General features: G+C 44.7%; 1 protein-coding gene across 2 annotated transcripts in view; it reads right to left on the bottom strand.

Moving 5' to 3' along the window:
- The window catches only part of LOC104150957 (pre-mRNA 3'-end-processing factor FIP1), a 37,349-nt gene that overhangs the window by 8,700 nt on the left and 7,634 nt on the right, over window positions 1-21,015 (bottom strand). Inside the window, exons 1-12 of one of the 2 annotated variants that reach the window (XM_068957559.1) lie at window positions 19,839-19,969; window positions 19,036-19,075; window positions 15,989-16,073; window positions 14,537-14,643; window positions 13,386-13,444; window positions 12,242-12,352; window positions 9,476-9,606; window positions 8,497-8,621; window positions 6,564-6,669; window positions 4,865-5,063; window positions 2,845-2,871; window positions 246-303 (exon numbers count right to left, since the gene is read on the bottom strand). In XM_068957559.1, the coding sequence (XP_068813660.1) occupies window positions 246-303; window positions 2,845-2,871; window positions 4,865-5,063; window positions 6,564-6,669; window positions 8,497-8,621; window positions 9,476-9,606; window positions 12,242-12,352; window positions 13,386-13,444; window positions 14,537-14,643; window positions 15,989-16,073; window positions 19,036-19,075; window positions 19,839-19,932 (1,142 nt within the window). In that variant the 5' untranslated portion in view covers window positions 19,933-19,969. Of the gene's footprint in view, window positions 1-245; window positions 304-2,844; window positions 2,872-4,864; window positions 5,064-6,563; window positions 6,670-8,496; window positions 8,622-9,475; window positions 9,607-12,241; window positions 12,353-13,385; window positions 13,445-14,536; window positions 14,644-15,988; window positions 16,074-19,035; window positions 19,076-19,838; window positions 19,970-21,015 lie in introns of those variants that run through there. The other variant, XM_068957560.1, reaches the window with a different exon arrangement.

The following is a 21,015-nucleotide window of genomic DNA, read 5'->3' as shown; positions in this document are numbered from 1 at the left end:
CCTCATTACAGTGGAGTTGTACCAATGGCTGTCCCCAGGTGCCATGGACTCAACATGTTGCTCAGGGCACTGACTGTAGAGCAACCCAGCTCCTACCACCGGTGCACTTCAACTGGTGAGAGAAACACTGGATACCAGTTTGTGTGCTAATGCGTCCCACCCAAAGGAAGCCTTTGAACACTCTACCTACGCAAAAACCCTGGCTGCAAACATATTCTGTAACGTAGAGAGAGCTTCTCTCTTACCCATCCAACGTCGGAATGAGGAGAGCTGGTGGTGGTGCCAGAGGCGGCGGGAACAACCCTAGGCGGAAGCATAAGTCATCAAAAGAGATCTCACAGCTTTACATGAGGGAATAAGATTTCATTCTGATTAAAGTTAAGCAGTTAAAGCACCTTTCTGATCTAAGTAAGGCCCTGGTTGAAATGGAAGAATTTTCCTTCCAGGTCTTATCTCCTACCAAAACTAAAACTCTACAGCTGCTAGTTCTATAGGGCTACTAAAAAAGAACTACCTAAGCTTTCTGGCTAATTCATCATCAACATAAGATTAATTAAAAAAATAAATATTAATCCTTACAGTCCTGTGGAGAACAGAAGAGAGTGGCTCTTGGGAGCAGACAGGTTGCAAGTACAGTGAAGGTTTTATTGCTCCAATGACTAAAATGAGTAACACGCTTCATGAGAGACAAAGTAATAGAGATTATAGATAGAAGTCTGTCTTTTTTTTTTTTTTAAATTACAGAAAGCCAATCTTCTGAGCACCAATACACTTAAAAAATCATGAGAAGACATAGCAACACTGAAGTAGAGAGAGATGTCAAAAGGGTCCCCACAGCTGTTTGACGCTTGAAAAAGGGGACCAATTTCAAACACATTCATAGTTTATTTATAGAAGCACAAGACAGTATCTTCAGAAAGCATAATTAAGTAGAATTATACAAAGGCCACTTTTAGAAGTGACATAAGCACTTGGAAGCCTAAGTCTTCAACCTCAACCAACCTGAAAGTGAGGAAGGATGTGCTGACTGCTCCCAAGGGCACTTCTTAAACTTTTATCCATAAACATAAGCAACCATTATTTCTAAAGGTGGATGCTAATGCCAACAAGGACAGAATAATCAACCATTGGCTTTACTTTGCATCATTAAAAAAAAAAAAAAAAAAAAAAAGGAACAAACTGTTCTGATTCAAAGGATAGGAGTCACCTGACTAACTTCAGCTATATATGTTAAAGCAAGCAGTTCCAGGCTCCTTGTGGAGTCAATGGACTTACAGCCAGCAGAGTCGAAGAAACCTAGGGACAATTAATTCACCACCTCTCACAGTATCCAAAATGGGTCGGAAGAGCCCTTCCCTAGAAGCCCCACACTGCCAAGAGAAGTAGCCTGAAGCAACTAGCTCAGCTAGCGGAGATCTCCGACGCAGGCAAGTTGGGGGACATGTCTCACCCTTAGATACTTCCCTCTTTTTTGTCAAAGATCTTCCAACAAAATACAACGTCTAGAGCATTTCCATCCAACTTGTCTCACCAACAGCAAGCACTTCAAAGTGCTACTGTTACTAGCACTTCACTCTAATGGTGGTGGCTCATTATTATTATCATAATTAGCAGGTATTCTCTCTCATCTCCCTTTTCAACCCAATTACCTAAAATGGAAGCTCTTTGTAAGAGCCTGGTCATTCTTTTCTTCCACCTTCTTCCTCCCAAACAACTTTAATTGGAATGCACTCAGACTAGGAATTGGGTGCTGCAATGTCTAGAATCAAGACCAGGATTTGCATTTGCACTACAGATACAGTTTTTCTAAATCCAAGTTTAATATGAGGAGGTCCCTTTCAGTACAATACGGAGCACCAGCTCTGCAATACTCTGTGCATTGAGAGGAGCATAAAAAGTGACATTACAGCAAACAGCAATTTTCTTGGCCTGAGGGATGGCCCCGCTAGCATAAGTTTTCTGTACTTCTATTTGTGTTTGTGCTCTGCTCAGAGCTTCACAAAAGCTGGGCAACAAGTCCAATATGTCTGACACACAGCAAGGACATGCGTATGAAGTCCAAGGTGATCTGGATGCAGAACTGTTGCAAGGGGGTGAATCAAATGTACAATATAATAGTGAGGCAGTGGCCTGACTACAAGTACATGGTGGCCACCAGCCTTGGATTTCCAGAAGTCTGCCACTTGGTCAGAGCTACTGCCCCGTATGGTCTGCTACACAAATAGCTAAACTCCTTTTCCCCTGGACTAGGCAAAAATTCTAGTAGAAAAACGTAGCAATAAATAAATAAATAAATCTAGAGAAACTCAGCTGTAATTAGTAGGGGTTGAATTAGTGGGGTTCCTGCTATAGCCACAAGATTGGTTGTTACATTTCTGTATTAGCTTTCACCAGCTCTACTGCACACCAGGGAGCAAAGGCTTCTGACAGAAACTGCATTTGGAGTCTCATGCTCCAAATTCCCGTACAAAGCACTAATTTGTCACTTAAAAACTTTTGCTATGCAAGAAGCCGTAACAACGAGAAACAAACCATTCCAAATTCAACCAAGGGGCCTTTGCCATCTGAAGTTCTCCTTTTCCCTTTCTGGATTGCTCTTCAGAGAAAACAAGATGGGCTTAAGAGGCTCTACAGATTATTATTTAGGTCCAGAATAAAAGATAAGCAGCTAGAGCAATTCAACACTGCATTGGAGTTTATTAGCCTTAGTTTAATTGCATTCTAACATGGGTTTTAGAGTCACCCTATTGCATGCTATTTAATCCAAACGTTCACATAGGGCAATCTGGGTGTTCAGAATCACGGAATTACCGCTGTTGGGGTTGACAGCAAGTTAGCACCTACCTGGAATAGGTCCGGGTGGTGGCAGACCTATGGAAATAAACAAGCAAAGAAAACTAGTGAAGACAACAGGACAGCCACGCCATTTACGTACCCCAAGCTAAAGCTGAAAGCATCCTTTTGAATGTTTCACCCATTTCAACAAATGGAGCAGCAGAAAAAATGGTGCTATTAAGCAGTAACCATTCTACAGGCTATCGTTTTCCCAAACGATGATCTGTTTACCTTTATATTATAATTCTAAATGCTGTTGCCCTCCTACACTGGAGAACTCCTTTTCCCTGGTGTCAACACAGAAAACAGCTGATTTGGCCTTCAGAATAACTGGAAGGGCAAGGGAGAAGAACCTGCTGCGGTTAGAGGGGTACATCGAGAGGCTGAAACAGACTAAAGTGCCCACAGCAGGTTGCCCCTTTCAGGGGGATTACATTCCGTCCCTGACAGATCCTCCATTAAGAGTTTCTATTAAAAGACCAAAATCAACTACTTTGGTGGGCATGCAGAAAGTTCTGGTGGCAGCAGGAATGATAACCAGTCTGTCTTTTTGCTTGCTTTTTGAAATATGTTTTTCAACAATTTTAACAATCGCACTTACATAGTGAATCAGACATGCTAGTGAACAACCAAAAGAAAAAGCGAACAATATATCCACCTCTCTTGGTTTTGACAATCAATCCAATGGAAGGCAGTAAGAGGAGTCACCACAGTCCACCAGTGAGTACTGCAGTAATAATCCTCCTCAGATTAAAAGCTTTGATCTTTTTTTTTTTTTTTTATTCTTCTGCCTGCGGAGCAGAACGTGGAAATGACTGCATGAGGTGCTCCTGGTGACTTTTCGAGAGACTCACTACTGCATATGGGACCAGGGAAAGCCTGAAGTACAGCCTTCACTTCAACCTTGATGCATTAGTCATGCCAGAAGCAACATGGGCACAGACATGACTCATTTTGGATCACAAGATGCAAAGACTTATTAGAAAGCAAAGATAGAAAAAAGCATTTTAGGCCGTGGCCAAGGTGTTTGTAAAATTGCACTGAAAAGAGTCAAGAGCAATGACTTATGTCCCTTAGGCAACTGAAGGAAAAATATTCTGAATGAGTAAGCGCAGCCAGCCCTCATGTTGTAGTTGCATTAAGAAACTTTGCAGAAATGGACTGATTACATGTACAGAAGAGAGAGTAAACTGTTAGGTAACATACTGCTGAAGACAACAAAATAGGAAAAAAACAGAAGCAAGTCTTATGCAAGCTATCTCATCAGGTTTCACCCCCCAGTGAGTAACTACAGGGGGTAAAGGGCATTCTGACAGATACAGGACTCGAGAGCATCTCCACAAGCCCCAAGCGGGCTTAGCACAATACAAGCCTATCTGGTTACTGGTAAGAGCACACAGGCTTGCTAATGCTGAAGACCACATCCAACGGTCCAGAAACCCATGGCAGAGACCTCATTTACATTATTTATATTTTGCTTTTAAAATGAAGCACCACTGTAATGTGTGCTTATAAGACACTTATATGAGCAGTAAGAATCATCCTACAGTGGCAGCAGGCACAATAAAATACCTAGAAACAAACATAGGAAGGTACAAACCTGTATCACCTGTCGTGAATGACCCTTGCAGCATTTGGCATTAGTCATAGCCTGTCAGGATCCTGAACTAAACAGCCTGCTGGTCTGATAAAAGATAGCAATTCCTATGTTCTTAGCTTCCTCCACAGATGAATTGGAATCCATTTCTTTATCAAAAAAGCAAACTGATCAGCAGCACCCATGGAAACACAACCTAGAGGTTTCTCAAGGAACAGCTGCTATTATTTCAAGAGCAAACTGTAAAAAGGCTAATGGAGATAATGAACAGAGACTAACCAAGTGAAAGGACTTGTTATGTGATTGCTTGACTGCCCCACAGCATTTACTCATTAAGCCTTTGATTTGCTAAATGCCTGGGATGTCCACATTCACTGCCTCAGGAGAGCGCAGACATTCGAGACTGCCATATATTACTGTGTGAACACATACCTGGAGGATGCAGGGGAGGCGGGACAGAAGTAACTGGTGGAGGAGGGTGGAGGAAGTGTGGTGGAGGCGGACCAGCCAGAGGGGGAGGCGGTGGGCCTGCTGGTGGTGCAAATGGCTGTTGCTGAGGTGGCTGTTGGGGCTGCGATGGTTGCTGGGGCTGCTGTGGGGGTTGTGGCTTACTTCCATGATCTCCAAGGACCTTAGAAGACAGAGGCAGAGGAAAGAAAAGACAGCATCTTAACCTCTTCGCTCCTGCAGCTAGGACCTCACTGTGCTGGCATAAAGGGAGTATAGCACCAAAAAAGGCAGCATAGTGTTACCTGGAAAGAAAGTCATGTTAGACCCAGGGGATAATATCCTTTTGGAAGCAAGTTTCACCAAAGCAAGAAGTACCCTCAGAACAAGTATCTTCTCTTCTTCAGAAGAGCAGCAAGACTGGACTCAAATTGTATACACAACTGTGCAGGACAGCTGCACATCTCAGTGTTGGGAACACCTTTTGTTCCACTGTCAAGGGGCTGAATTCAGCACCTAATGGGAGCTGCCAATGGCACAGGCTCCAAATTAAGAGCAGCCATATTTGAGGGTGACATTGTAGCTGTTCCTATTTTTAATACACCCATTTTGTCCTTTCATGAGGGCAACAAGATGCCAAATTCTACTCTAGATTGTGCACATGGTGCATCAGCAAACACAATAAGGCCGGATTCATATTTGTCTGACAGTAGAAATAGGTCACACACACACACACACACTACTGCTGAAGGAATGATTGATATGCAGAGACATCAGAATGACTTGGAAGTGCAGACATCAGCGCTTGCTAAGCGGGAAGAGCAACAGCTATTTCTCAGCAAATTCTTTATCGTTGCAAACTCCTGGGCCACTATCGGCAAATAGTTGGAAAATTAGCCGCTAAAATATAAATAGACCACACACATACATGTTAAAACAAAACCAGGAATTGTGGGTTGGCAGGGGGAAGTTTCCATATGTGGGGCTTTTGTGGGCAGTGGAAGGTGGTTGGTAGGAGGAAGGTGGTTAGGAGAGACAAATTCTTGGTAGAAAGTCCTGGGAATATGCCTAGCACCTTCCTACTGAGAAGCCCACCAGAGCGTGAGGGACATACACTGGACATGCAAGATCAGAACTTGGTCTAGTTTTAAACCACAAGTTTTTTTTTTTTTTTTAAGGGACACTATCCAGTAACACAGGCCTGCCCTAACTCTGCAGTGTGGGCAGTGTCTGACGATGCTTATTCTAAATGTTACTTCGAAATAAAAGAAATGTAAGTCCCAACTGGAAGTCGTCCACTGCAGAACTGGACGTTCCGACCCAACAGCAGTGGAGTAGTAGATGGGAAGGGAATAATCCACACAGGAATCCCGAAGCACCCTGAGAAATACTTAAAATTAAACACTGATGACAAGGGTAACTTGGACCTTACCATTCAAACAGCAAGGCTAGTACTTGAAATGATGAATCCCTACCAGCTAGCAAGGTAAACAACACAACAGTTATTTCAACCTGCAGATGGGAATGGTACATGCATACAGCCCAACAGGGACGATATACCATGTCTACTGCTTTGCAGAAGGAGACCGTGACCCAGGAGGTCAGGAACGTGCAGACATTTGCTCAGGATTCACTGAAAGTACAGTAAAATCAAAAGGTTGTCAAGACAGTTCAAAACTTTTACCTGAATGGGGTTTTCCTCAGAGGCATGTTTATCACGACGTCTTCCTTCTACTCTCCTAATTGTGCCTGCCTGGCCACCGATCACATCAATTGTCCCACCCAGCTTCCTGGTACAAAGTAGATGCATCTTTTTAGGCTCAAAGACATTAGAAGGAACAGTTTTCCCCACTACCAGTTAGACCTGTCTATCACACTGGCAGACATAAAGAAAAAAAGGCCGCATACATTCTTTTCTTTCATGTTCTTTCATCTCCATATGCAGGTCACACTTAGGGCAAGAGTATTTCCATAGGCGCTGGCTGGTTGTAAGGTCATCACAAGTAAAGGCTTTGTGAGAGCGACAAGCACCAGCAACTGAAGTTTAAGAATCGCTCATCCTATATTCACAACTGATTTGTGTAAACATGGCCTTAAACATGTTTTCCTGCAGTTAATCATGGCAGAGAAAGGTCAGCACTTTTGCCAGTTAGACGAGCAGACCTTGCTATTTCACAGAATGGTTGAGCTTGGAAGGGATCTCTGGAGATCATCTAGTCCAACCCCCCTGCTCAAGCAGGGTCACCTAGAGCACATTGCCCAGCATCGCGTCCAGATGGGTTTTGAAAATCTCCAGTGAAGGAGACTCCACTACCTCTCTGGGCAACCTGGTCCAATGCTCAGTCACCCTCACAGTCAAGAAGTTTTTCCTCACGTTCAGCCTGTGTTTCAGTTTCTGCCCGTTGCCTCTTGGCCTGTCACTGGGCACCACGGAGAAGAGTCTGGCCCCATCCTCTTGACACCCTCCCTTCAGATACTTGTACACATTGATCAGATCTCCCCTCAGTCTTCTCTTCTCCAGGCTAAACAGGCCCAGCTCTCTCAGCCTTTCTGCAGAGGAGATGCTCCAGTCCCCTAATCATCTTTGTAGCCCTAATAGCGAAAATTTAAAGCTAAAAAAAGCTAAAATAGCTTTTTTAGCCCTGTATAGCTAAAATAGAATCAGCTTCCTTTGCACTGATATATAGAGTTTTGAAAATCTCAGGAGAGATGCATGACAACTGGAAACAAAACTGACCAGTCTCATGGCACTATGATGAGGGACAGAAATGCCAGCAAAGTGTTTAATACAAACGGACTAAGTATAATTTTAAAGCTTATGTGCGAGGCTTATAGTTGGTTCTCCTTCAGACAAAGCTCTGTTTGGAAAGGGGAAAGTTGGGATGCAAGACTGGTTTCTGCATGACAGGCGTGAAAAAAATGGAATGTGAACAAAATAAGATAACAGAAACACCCAGACCCCAAACCTCTGGCTGTTCTGGTGTCACGTAGCTTAGGTTTTATCAAAAGCTTCAGAAAAACAATCGAATTCATAATGTCAACAAAGTGAACTTCCCAGCAGGAGCTGCCAATCAAAATGACTCAATAGTTTTACTTTGCCCAGCCTTTTGGATCCTCTCATTGGAGTAAATAACTAATTCATATGCACCTGGCAGTGTAGCACACAGGTTCAGAAACCAATAGCTCCTCTCATCAGCTGCCAAACGTGTAATCCAGTTCCACTTAAAGGTAAAGATTAACATAGTGGGAGTAAAAATAGCCAAGTAAGCAAGCACAAGCAACCAGCAAGGTGCATCCAAAAGGCAGAGCGACTTTCCTTGTTTTATTCTACTCCCAGAGATAAGTACCTAGGCGGGGTACAGGTTTCCCTCCCTATCCAGCACTATACTGGCGATATCACCAAGGACAGGTACATGAGCAGTCAGGGGTTGCACAAACCTCAGTAGAGCGCTGCTGAAGGAGCTGATAGTTAATAAGTGACCAAAGTAGCCTCCAGTACAGTTTACAAACTGCTTCCCTTTCAGGCTCAAAGAGACTCAGATACGGCCCAGGTAGATCCCAGCTCCCTCTATGAAGGACACAATACACCCGAGCTTTTTGTCTGGATCATCTCTTACCTATTAGGAGGAGGTCCAGCCTTCATGCGTCCTCCCACCAGAGCCAAGAAGTCCGTTTTGAATTCTGTTTTGATGATGTTGTTTTCCACTTCTTTTTCAGCATTTCCTGTCCTTCCTTGTTGAACCTAAGGAATACAACATGTAACACAGGTCTAATGCCTTCCTTTCAACTGAATGGAACAGCAGAGATTAACCCTCAACAAAGGGCTCCACTGAGGAACAATCACAGGGCTCTTGCAAACAAGCAGCCTATTCTTCAGTTAGGCAGGCACCTGTTTTTGTAAACTAGTTGGCTTTTCCAGCCTTGGCCTGCTGTCCATGCTGTTTCCCCTTAGAAGTCCAGAAGTCTAATAAGCTAATGTCCCACCTTATGTAGTTCTTAAGTCAAAAGTGGAAATAGTGGCACTTGCTCTTGGCTCGTTGTTTGAAATGGAGTTTAACAGCTGTTGGCCACCTGATGAACTTCTGCAAAGGGTGGTGGCCAAGGCAGTCACCAAACACTCACAGAAAGCAGCCACACAACTGTAGCAGTCAACAGCAAACAACTAAAACAGCCACGGATGCCCAGCTCCCCTCAGACTTTGAGCTGACCTGCAGGTCAACCTTGAAAACATGGTTTCAGCAATTCTACACCTCTCTTTCATCTCCCAATCCATCTCCATCTATCTCCAAAACAGACACCCCTAAAGGTAGGTAGCCTTGAAGTGCAGGGTGTCAACAGGAAATTCACTCCAGTCTTGCTACTCTACTGGTTCAAACCTGGCGGACAGCTGGAGTTCTTCGTTCCAAAGAACGAGCAAAGACTTCTAGCAGAGACATTCCTTTTTTTAAAGATATATTTTTGTATTTCTCACCAATGGCAGGAATACTGCAGGGTTAGGTTTTAAGCTAGCTTCTATTCTTACATTCTCACTTCTGTGACCACAAAAACAAGCCCCAGTTATACCGCAGCCATATGCAGGAGTGACATGTCACCTACTGTGATCTTATTTTCAGTGCTGATTGGAGGAGCGGGGTCCAGTCCAAGCTGAAGCCGTCGCTGCTTTTCACAATAGGCTTTCCATGTTTCTTCATTGAATCCATAATTAAAGTAATCAGAAAGGTCAGCACCTAACAAAGGGAGTAAAAGTTAACAAGGGGATTCTGGCAGGTTTGCACTCTCTAATTGTCCTGTAAGGCTTAAATGAAGAGTTAGGGGAAAAAAAAAAATAAAGAAACAGAAACCAAAAAACTCTTCAAGAGAGTGCAGTTTACTCTCTACTTCCTTCTATCAGAAAGCTGCTGCATGCCATCCCAGAGATGGCTGGATCTTTGGGTGGAAGGGGGGACTACAGCCTGAACAGCGATGGGACCATTTGGGACACACAGTACAGCATGTATGCAGGCTGTTAAGAGATGCTTGCAACCAGTTACTCACAAACTGGATTTTCCAGAGTGGTTTCTCACAATTTTATGAAAGAGTTGAGAGCTGGAGGAAGCACAGGAATGATAGCTCCAGCTACCATCGCAAAGACGGGATGGTGCCACGCAACCTTCCTCTTGGCAGAGCTTTGCCAACGCGTTTTGCTCCTCACATCGTTGCCTTCGCTGTTTTGAGCGGAGATTCTGGGACTCACCCATTGCGTGAAACAGGACTAAAGCAGAAGCTATCTACTGATATGGCTCAGACGACACAAGCAATTACAGTTCAGTCATGATCCTGACTATAGTCTTCCAAGATTGTTAGCTTAGTCTGACATTTAGCATCCTGTGAAATATGCCATCTCAGCATGAACACTGTTGAGCGAGAGAGGTGGCCACAAACTGCTTGACAAGAAAACACAGATGCAGAAGGACAAACATAGCTTCAACTCTGTAAGGCATATCTCACAACAGAAAGCATTAGAAAGCATCTCCTAGCCCTGCTGAAATGTCCCTCAAACATCCCCCTCACAAAGGTATTCCTAGCCAGACCAATTCTAAAACAAGAAGCTGATACACAAGGGCTAAGCAAAACACTGTTTGGCCATGCTAGGCTTGGACCTGTGCAGCAAGGTAGGCTGCTCTTCCTGTTGGACCACCCAAATAGGCAAAATTCACCAGCACAGATTCAGCCACATGGCATTTTCATCTCTGTTTTATCAGCCTACGTTTCAGCCCTCTATCACTGCTTCCACGACATATTTCTTCTTCCTCTCCCTTACTTAAGGGATACGAACTTGCTGACCAATTAACCATCGAGGATGTAAGCCTGAAAGGCTGTTGAGTAAGAAGCTACTTACTTGCCATCTAATATAAACTTACGGGCCACACCTTTGCAGACATCTTCCCTCTATTCATACTTCAAGTCAACACTGTTTTAAGGCTAGCTGGATCCGTTTTGGTCTAGGGATGTCAGCATGACCACAATGATTTCCATGCTTCTATCTCTGAACTTCACTTCATTGTTTTCCTTCTAACTTCTTTTCTTCCTAGCCCTCTCTTTCTCACTTCATAATCAATGGGAAATTCCCTGCAGAAGAAAGGCTACATTTTCTATTGTGTCTGTACTAACTCCTATTCATCACAGAGTGCTAGTTTGATAGCATGACAAATCAACACAGTTATTTGCACTGTTATGTACTCCGATGCCCTTTATTTCAGGTGTGCAAGAGATAGCAAATATGCACCATGGACAAACTTATAGAAGCACTACTTACTTATCATAATATTTCTGAAAGACAGGTCAAGTACAGGACTGGTGGGGAGAAGAATTATATGTGGGGAGAGGCAAGCGGATGCTATGCTTCAGCTAACACTTTGTCATAATGCATTTTACGAGTGGCACAGCAATAATTTTGATCTCTTTGGTGCCATCATTTACTTTTGTACCAAATTCAGATTAAAAAACCAAAAGAACATTGGTAGCATCTTACAGCTGTCAAGAAAAGTTCATTTGCAGTAGAAATCTCCCAAATACAAATGAGGAAGACAAGAGAGACCATGAACATATTAAAACCTGCTGTGCAAAGTACTATTCAGACAGCCGAGCAGTCTAGATCACATGGTCTACAAGAAATAAAATGGGACAGCAAAGTTCTTTACTCAGGTACCTAGGAGCAGGATCTGGAAAAGAATTAGGCAACATTGCCTATTTAGAAGAAAAATTTCAGCCTTTATTTGTTAGAGTAGCCAGCATTTTCCTTCCTGCTATTCAGCTGTCCGGGACAGGAGGATGCAATAGAAAAAGGTGGCTTTCCTATCATGATAGGCAGCCCTGCGGTAATTCCCACTGTGACTGCCCTCTGCAGTGAGGGTACTTTCCCGCAGAAATGCGGACATCCCCGGGGCCCAAATGAGAGGGTTGCAGGGGGACGACCATGAGTTTGGACACGATGAGTTACAATCAGCGAGCTGCCGGACACGAAGAGGAGACTGCATCTCATCGACAGCCAAATCTTGATCTCACTCAATCGACTTTAAGGCGAGCAAATATTATTGCACTGATACAAGCACAACATTTTATTTTATTCCCTAGTTCCAAAAAATATTTTTCTTTAGGGAAGTTAAACTGATAAGAGTAAACGCAGCCCAGTTTTACGTAGAGGCCTGGCTTAATCAGTAAGAGTCACTAATTGTCTCGATGGACATCAGACGCTGAGCCATAGGAACTGTTCAAATTCCCCCTTCCGTAACAGCAGTTATTGGACAGAAATCACAAGTGGAATTAAAAAGAAACGGGTAAAACTGCAGAAAATATTTACCACAAGAAACTGTGAGGCCCCACCTGGTTTCCTCCACGGTTTGTCTTCAAATGAATCTAAATCCACTTCTATAACAGGCAATCCATTTATATTCCCTGCGGCATCTAAATCAATACCTTTGGGCTGCAACTTGGCTTTGGAGAGAGAGAAACTGTTACTACTTTTAATGCAATGCCTTTAATCCACCGATTTGCTGTGCAAATTATTCTGGTTAAAAATAAATCTCTACTGTGAATTCAATGCCGACTTTACAGCATGTAGGTAACCACAATCAAGTTTTTAATAAAAAACCACTTTTGCTGCTTTATAAATAATGGCAAGGGTGTGCAGCACCTGCAGTTGAACAGCAGAGGCAAATTCAATACAGACTGCCACCACAGACAAACGGAGCAAATTAGGAGAGCATGCGTAAAATTTACCCCAAATGAAAACAGTTTTCTTCCCAGGCAAGATCTGTATTTTTTTCCTCCAAAGACACATATATTTACTTATAATAACAGGCTTCTTCTGGATCATTCTTAAGTAAACCATGCATTAACTGGAGTAACAAAAATCTGTGAGGCGCAAAATTTCTAATGGAAATTGTGCCTGTTCTCAATCAGAAGAGAAGCATTTACATAAGAGGAGAAATGGAAGGAAGATATGAGGTAGGCTGGAATTTAAGTCTCCACACACAGTATAAATTAAACTGAACGAGGAAGTAAAGCTCATCTGCAGGAACGCGCAGAGCTAATACCCAGGGCCAGAGTCTGTCCTTCTTAGTATCTTACACCGCAAGTAGCTCAGGATATTGACCATAGAGTAAAACTTCTTCTCTAGGCAAATTAGAATGTTTGGCCCCAGAGCAACAGTTGAGTTTAGAAATATTTTGTATTTTGACCATAGAAGTAATAAACAATGCAATTTTTTCCAGTTTAAAACAGAATTATAGTCATCTTGTTCAATGATCAGCAATCAACCAGCCATCACTCCACAGCACTTTGGGCCACCAGACTGTACCAAAAAGACTGCTTCTCTTCAGGAAAGGTACTGACTATTCCTACCTCAAATAAGTTGTAATCATTTCATATTTCTCCAAATAGAAAACAAGGTTGGCAAGTGCTCCAGCTGTCAGTGCCAGAGAAGAGAAATACTCCAAAACGTGAAAGATAAAAGTAACAGCAATACCTGAAGCAGATGCTCCATAGCCTCTACCCGTTTTTAAGTTCAGATTCATAGGAGTTCCCCTATATGGAAAAAGAACCGCCGTATTGGTATTTTGACAAATTACTTGGTTAGAGTCTTTCATTCAAAATACAGTCAAGCCTTGACATCCTTCAAAAGATGAAGTGAACTAAGGTTCACCTGGGTTTATTCATGCTTCTTTGCAATTTTTTAATATTAAATTTTCAACACCTTAAAAGTGAGATTCAACTGTCGCATAACTTTCCCTAATCTTACGGAAACTCAGCAAACAGACATATCAACCAACAACAGAATTCAGGAGGGTTGTCTTGACAAAGAAGGAAAAGGTATTTCAAGGAACGGTAGTCACCATTCTGCCCAGGAACATAATTATAACTAAGTATTTACATGAAGCTGAACACTATGGAAGTTATAGCTGCACGTATATCACAGAATGAAGAGAGAAAGGTGGAAGCGGCAAATTCCACATAGGATGTTTGCAGAAACTAATGAGCTGGTCATAGACTGGCCAAAGCACTACTTTTCAGAATAATCCATCAAACTGAAATCACCTCTACAAAAAGAGAAGGAAATTATCTGCGAAGTGGAAAATTAGAATATGCTGCAAAGGACGTGCAAGTCATTTCCTTAAGAGGAAGGCTGCTAACAGCAAGTAAAAATACTGTCTTATTATTTTTATTCAATGCAAATTAGGGAGAACTTTAAGAAAGTGACATAATTTCCTGGTTTGCAAATTCAGCCTCACCATTTCTGAACCATGAATGGCTGAAGACCTCAGAAACTTCAGCACTTAGATAAATTCTTAATACTACAGATTTTGGTTCCTGAAGTTTTCAAAGATGAGTGAAATGTATCTTCCTACCTTTGATTCTGCCTGATCAAGTGTTTTGGCAACAGTTAATATTCCAACAGCAGACCTATGAATTATAATCCCTTTCTTACGGATGCATTCTCCAACAAGCAGTGCCACGACAGAGTAGGCCACCAGCTTCTAATCCCAGTCCTGTGTTCTAGCTAATAGACCCTACCGTCTTCCAGAAGACAGATCAGCTCTCTTCCCCACTTGCAACCCAATCAAAGTGCTAGAGAGCTATTTCAGAACACAAACGGATACCATTATCAGCAATACATACATGTACGATGGTGCTCCTGTTTTAATATTGCCAATAGTAACTTTCACGTCATCATCATCACTGTCGCTATCGCTGTCTTCCTCATCATCTTCGCCGCTTGGAAGAGCCTAGTGATAACGAACACAGGAGTTCATTAATACTTACAACTGAGAAATTCCCCTGGATAGTAACCCAAATCTTCGAAGAAAGCTTGTATGAGGAAGGACTTTAGAGAATGATTCTGATCTAAAGACATCACTTTCTACTTCACACCAAGGCTGTGCAAAGAGCTGGCTCTAAAGGCCAAAACCATGAAAGTAACCAGCCTTCAACACAAATAGACAACTGCCCAGGAAGAAAGTGCTATGTCCTTTGAAGAACTGACTTTAGGTCAGAACCAGGATAAGATTTCTCAAGGTGGAGGAGGTTTGTCTCAGTTCAAGGAACTGCATCACATCCCACAGTTCCTCTTCCCTACTCTCTTTGAAGCGGCTGAGGCCTTCCTATGTTACCTACTGCAGAGGTCCACGGTCAAAGTATATAATCACGGATACAATTGCCCAAACACATTCACCAGCCTTCACTTAAGGACCTTGGAGCAAACATTCACTCTCGCTATTACCTTTGCACTAGGAAGCTGCTGAGGAGCTCTGCCTGGCTTATTTAGCACAGTCAGTCCCCAAGTCATTTAACTTTAAGTGAGAACTTTGCAGCTGTTGATTCCAGCGCAGCACCACACTGCGATCAACAATATACCCTTACTGCTGGGGCACAAAAACAAAGGAAGTCTTCCAGATAGCCAAGCGCGGTTTCATAAGATGCATGAGCTGAATTAACACCTCACCATGAAAAAAAGGGTATGGGGAAGGTGTTCCCGATCCTCTCTCCTTTTCCATGGTGCACAGGCTTGTCAGATCTCTCTGTGAGTTCTCCTAACATACCACAGTGGCAGAAAATAAATCCAGGAAAAGAGACTGGAGGGAGCAGGGAAGAAAACCTCCCCCTACCCTTTGAGCCGTGGTGGGCCACTAGATCACATTGTAAGAGGCCTGAGGGTGAACCAGAACTAGGTCCCCAACAATCCTAACACTGCAGGCTTTCTATCCCAGTGTTCCCTGTGTTTTACTGACCCCCCCCGGTGGTCCTACTAAGCAGCAGGTGGAAGCAGCATCATGCTTTGATCATCCTGTCAACAGACTGCAGCATCAGAGGTCTTCATCTGACTCCTTCAGTGGGCATAAGTGATACTTTTGAACTATACTTAGATCAGGGACCACTACTGCACCCACTACACAAGACAGGCTGAGCAGAGAAGTCTGTTGTAGTTTGCATCGGGAATTAACTATCAGCGCACTCCTACAGTACAAACGTAACACATTTGGCAAGACCAGCATCTTTATACTTAGACCTTTCTATCCACGAATATTTCCAAGCACAGAAAAGGCTGTCTACCATTTACAGTGGAACACATACATGTTGTGACATCTCTCGGTCTTCGTTGCTGGCAGGCCGGTTCTCCTGAGGAGCATCTTGCAAAGGATGAGAGGATTCTGCATGTCTAGTAAACGTAACAGACAGAAGTAAGTGGACAAGCCTGACCTAGAGGTCTAGCTACAAATACTCCTAAAGCATTTACCCAGGTGACTTTCACACAATGGCTTTATTCATGTAGCGTGTTTATTCTGCTGGTAGTTAGCTCAAATATATGACAAAAGATTAATTGCTCTTGCTTGGCTTTGCTTTTGTTGGAAGGAGTCAATTTAGTGTTTCCAAAGAGCGTCAGATAGACAGCAAGGCTGCCTAGCCAAACATCAGTCAACAGCTAATATGCAAGTGGCAGGTATAATAGCTTTCAGCTTTGGTTCAGCACAATCACTATTGACAGGAAAGAGACCATGATTAACTGTCCACTGCATAAGCAAAACTTCATCTGTCCTTCAGGCTGCTAACAATTATACAGGTATTTTGTAAGAAATAAGGACATCTGTCCAGTAGAAATTAGGGAAAAAGTGATTTTAGCCTTCGTACAAAAACTCTCGCTTTGAGTTTTAACTACCCATCAGAGAAGAGAAGACGGATAATTAGCCACCCAATGTCCTCATTCAGTGCAAATTAATGCTAATGCAGCAATGGCCATTTTCAGATTTACTTCCAGTTAAAGCGTTGGTACAAATGTTAGCATTCTTTTATGCGTTAACCAAGCAAAAAAGTCAAACTGACACACTAGAAAAGAGTGTGCTGAGTGTTACAAAACTAGAATACAAACAGAGATCTTTTTTTCCTCCAATGTCAGAGGTAAAACCTATTAGAACTTGAAAATAGTTCTAGCTTTTCAGAAGAGAGGATTCCAAAAGTCCGGGCCTAGGAAACCCAATTCTACCCAATTCAGTACTTGGAAAAGAGTCTGCCACTAATTTAAAACCCCATATCTGGTAGTAAACATACACAGGATTATCTCCAAAGAGAAGAAACATATGTAACACCTAACAGAATCCAAACACTGGTCAGACTAAAGCCATTTCAGAGGCTGTGGGAAAGGAGAGACACCAAACAAGTAAGACAAAGATCACATAACACAACTCAGAAAGCAGTCACTGAGCATAAAAAAAAAGAACAAATAAACAATTTGAGCAGTCAGTGAAGCTCCCACATTAGAAAAGCCCCATATACAAAGAACTTCAATAATAAAACCAAGATGAAAGAGAAGAAGGAATGAAGGTGCAGCAGCTGACCATGGAAGCGTAGGTCCCGTTTTTGCCAGGTTCCTAAAGTGACAGTTAAAGATGCTTTTAGTTATAAAATTAGCAGAGGTGTCTAAGGAAAGATCAGACGTGACATAAGTCATTACGTAAGGATGAAGAGATGTACCATTAGAGAAAGTTTCACAGATGGCTCCAAGACCTTTCACGTTTTGTTTCCCAGCTCAAAGCAACTCATAGCATCAACCTCAACCCCAGAATTGTCTTAGAATCCAAGATGACTGAGTTAAGGAAGAATGACAAGCATTACCTTCAGCTTCAAGTCACATGAAGTATCTGTGGGTGTGCATTAACATTTATGAATCGGAGTTCACATATACGTTTGCTAAGTAACAGTTATTCCCTAACCTGTTTGCTTCCAAGGAACAAACAATCTGACAGGACCACAGCTGTCATCTGTGTGCGAGAAGTCTCAGCTATCTAGTATCCCTGGAATACTAACCTAACCGTTCCTTGCACTGCCGATATAACACCTTCCTTCACAGACTGCTGGTATTTAATGCATCTGTTAAGCTACAGAACATTAATAGATAATGTATCCGACACTACATTGATTTCTGATCCATCAACAGAGATAACACGCTATACAAGCAAAGAGATGTGCAGAGATGCAACAGTTCACAAAGTAGCAAACAGAGTCATTTTCTTAGAACATACTACAGTTTTTAATTTAGGAACATTCTCATTGTGGTAAAAGGATTGGGGGGCGGGGGGGGGGAAGGAGCTAGAGTGACCACTAAAAATACTTTGCCTTCAAACATTTTACAGTTATTGGAGACAGTTGTTGGAAATCCAGATCTTTAATTCTGCTTATAAAGTACAATTACATTCAGAAGAAAATGACAAGAACCACAGAGTTATGCAAGTTAGCAGTATGTTTCCATCTAAACTAAAAGATGTTCCTTCTCACAAAGCTGAACTGACGTTTTTAGGTAAACATGTAATGAGTCTAAAGTTTGTTTTTGTGGATTCATATTCCTTAAGCACAGGACACTTACTTCAGAAGTGGGATAATATCTGTAACAGAAATTTCACAGATACTGGACTTGCAATGGTCTCTGAGGACAATAATTATGCTGAACTTCTGAAGGTGCTGAGCACGCAGAAATCAAGCGACTATTAAGTCTTTTGAAAATCAGACCATGTTCAAAAACGGTTCACAGACAACATCTTTGCAGAGGAAAACTCTGCTGATGCAAAACATACCGCTACAGACAGGAAAACTCTGATCAAGAAGAGCAGACAATTCTTTCCGTATACAGAAAGCAACACGGATCATTAAGTTATCTCCAGAGCTTTTACTTGAAAGCCTCATTCAAATCACATATTTTATAGAACTCAAACTGCTGAACTGATCAGGCCAAGGCCTCAACTCAAGCTCAAGGTTTTAAAGCTTTTCAAGCTTAAAGTAGGAGCTACAGTTTTGCCAGCCTCAGGTGAGGACAAAGTCTAACCCTCAAACACCTTTTTCTGTCCCAAGAAAAGAAACTGGGAAATCGATCTCATCTAAAATTAATCAGCGGGGGGGGGGGGGGAAGTTAGTTTTAACTCCCATCAGTTCATTGATCCAGCTCACCACCCAAAAGCACAAACGCTGTGCCAGCCCAAGCAGGATGGCTGGGCACGACCAGATGGCAAAGGGACGAACTGCTGTTTCTGGCAACAGCATTGGGCTAAAGCAGTCACGAAACTACGCTTAACACAGCACCATCTTCTCTCCTGTACGTATTGTTCAAACGAAAAAACGGGCTCCGGACTCACCCAGAAATTGGTCCATCTTCTTGCTTACCAGTGGTATCATCTGCAAAAACAATAATGAAAAAAGGAAAGTTATTCAAGTGGAAAAGGCCAAATCTGCAGCACCAGGAGTGTCACAGCGTGGGGAACACCCATCAGTGACAACATGACAACATGTTATAACCTTAATGTTCTCTCTCCTCCACAAAGCTCCTCGAGAAATGGAGCAGCTTAAAAAAATGAAACAAAAACCAAAAAAAAAAAACCGCTGGCAAAGTTTATCTGCAGAAGTGAAGTCACACGAGAGAAATTAAGACACCCATCCAAAAAGTCACCGAGGAGAATGAATGTGGGCAAACACCAAAAAAGGAACTGATGTCAGCTGTGAAAGTCTTCGTACAAACTTTAAACGTGCAAAGGAGGGGGGGGGGGGGAGAAAAAGATGTAGAAGTACTCAAGTACTCAGTCGGGGAATTTACGAGAAAAACACCTGAAAAAAAATAAAGGGAGAAGAGGGAAAAAGAAAAAAAAGGCCACCCAGCCGAGAAGCGAACAAGGGCTGCGCCCTGCCGGCCCAGGGCTTCACCTGCCTCAGCCGCGGTACCGGCCGGGCCGCCGGCGACACCCGAGCTCTAACAAAGCACCGCGGCTCGGGCTCCGCACCGCAGCGCTATTGTTGAAGGGACAACAAAGACCCCCTCCCCTCCCCTCCCCCCGCCCGTGGGGGGGGGGGTGCGCGGCCGAGGCCGTTGGCTCCCCCCCCCCCAACCCCGGGCCGCAGCCGGGGCCCGCGGGCCGCCTCGGGGGCGGCGGCGGCGGGTACCTACCCCCGTAGAGCCAGTGCTCCTCGTCCTCCTCCGCCTCCAGCGGCGCCGCGCCCGCCACCGCGCCCGCCGCCGGCGCCTCCAGCTCGGTGGCCATGGCCGCCGCGGGGCGCCCCGAGCCGCCCGCCGCCCCCGACGAGGAGGAGGAGGAGGAGGAGGAGGAGGAGGAGGAGGAGGAAGGGCGGCGGGGGGGGGGGAAGGGAGGAGGGAAGCGGCCTCCGCAGCAGCGGCCGCCGCCGCGGGCCCCGCTAGGCTGCTGCTGCTGCCGCCGCCGCGGCGGGAGGCGAGGCGCGCATCCGCTGCGCTCGGCACGGGGCGGGGGAGGGCCGCCGCCGCCGGGCCGCGCCGCGCCGCGCCGCCGGGCTAACGTGCCGCCATTGCTCTTTCTTTGGCTCCCGGAGGAGGGAGGACGAAACCCCCCAACGCGGGAGCGCAGGCCGCCGCCGGGCCCTAGCGCCGCCCGCCCGCCCGCACCGCCACAAACAGCGCCGCGCGCCGGGCCCTGGGCAGCGGCCGCTGCGCAGGACCGGCCCGCCCGGCGCGCATGCGCGGCCCGCGGGCGCATGCGCCGAGGGGAAGGGGCGGCGGCGGGGGCGCTCGGCCCCAGCCCTTCCTTGCGGCCGGGTTTGGTCCGGCTCCGCAAAATAACCGACTGCTCCGAGATCGGAAAGGCACTGAGGAAAGGCGCGGCTCCGGCCACCTCCTCGAAGCGGAGCCTCGGCGCAGGCCCCCAAAGGCCCCCTCACCCTGCCGGATGTCAGTGGCGCCAACGCCCGGTCCCCGAATTCCTTCCTCGGCTCATCTGCACGTTTCGGGAGCCTCAGTCGTCGCTCTCCGAGGACTCACCAACCAGGCCCGCGGCCTTCAGCGACCTCCGTAAACGCGGCCCAACGCCCTTGGCTTCACGGCGGCGCCGGGCGGCAATACCGATGGCACGCTTAGAGACTTTCGAAATATCAGACCCCTACTTCAGCCGTTTACAACGCTGCTTTTGAGATTAAGACTCCAGCGAGCTTAGGCTAGTGACGGGGGCCAAGCGTAGGGTGGGCGAGGGGGCAACTGCTGCGCCTCCCCGCGCGCAAGCCTCCCACCAGGGCTGCCGGCAGCCTTCGAGGACTGCCGAGAATCACTCAGTTTCCAAAGAGGTTTCGGGAAGCGACGGGAGGCAAATAACACTGCT

This window comes from Struthio camelus, chromosome 11 (genome assembly GCF_040807025.1).
Source record: "Struthio camelus isolate bStrCam1 chromosome 11, bStrCam1.hap1, whole genome shotgun sequence".
In the NCBI taxonomy this organism is placed as follows: domain Eukaryota; kingdom Metazoa; phylum Chordata; class Aves; order Struthioniformes; family Struthionidae; genus Struthio; species Struthio camelus.
This window is presented reverse-complemented; position numbering and strand designations above follow the sequence as displayed.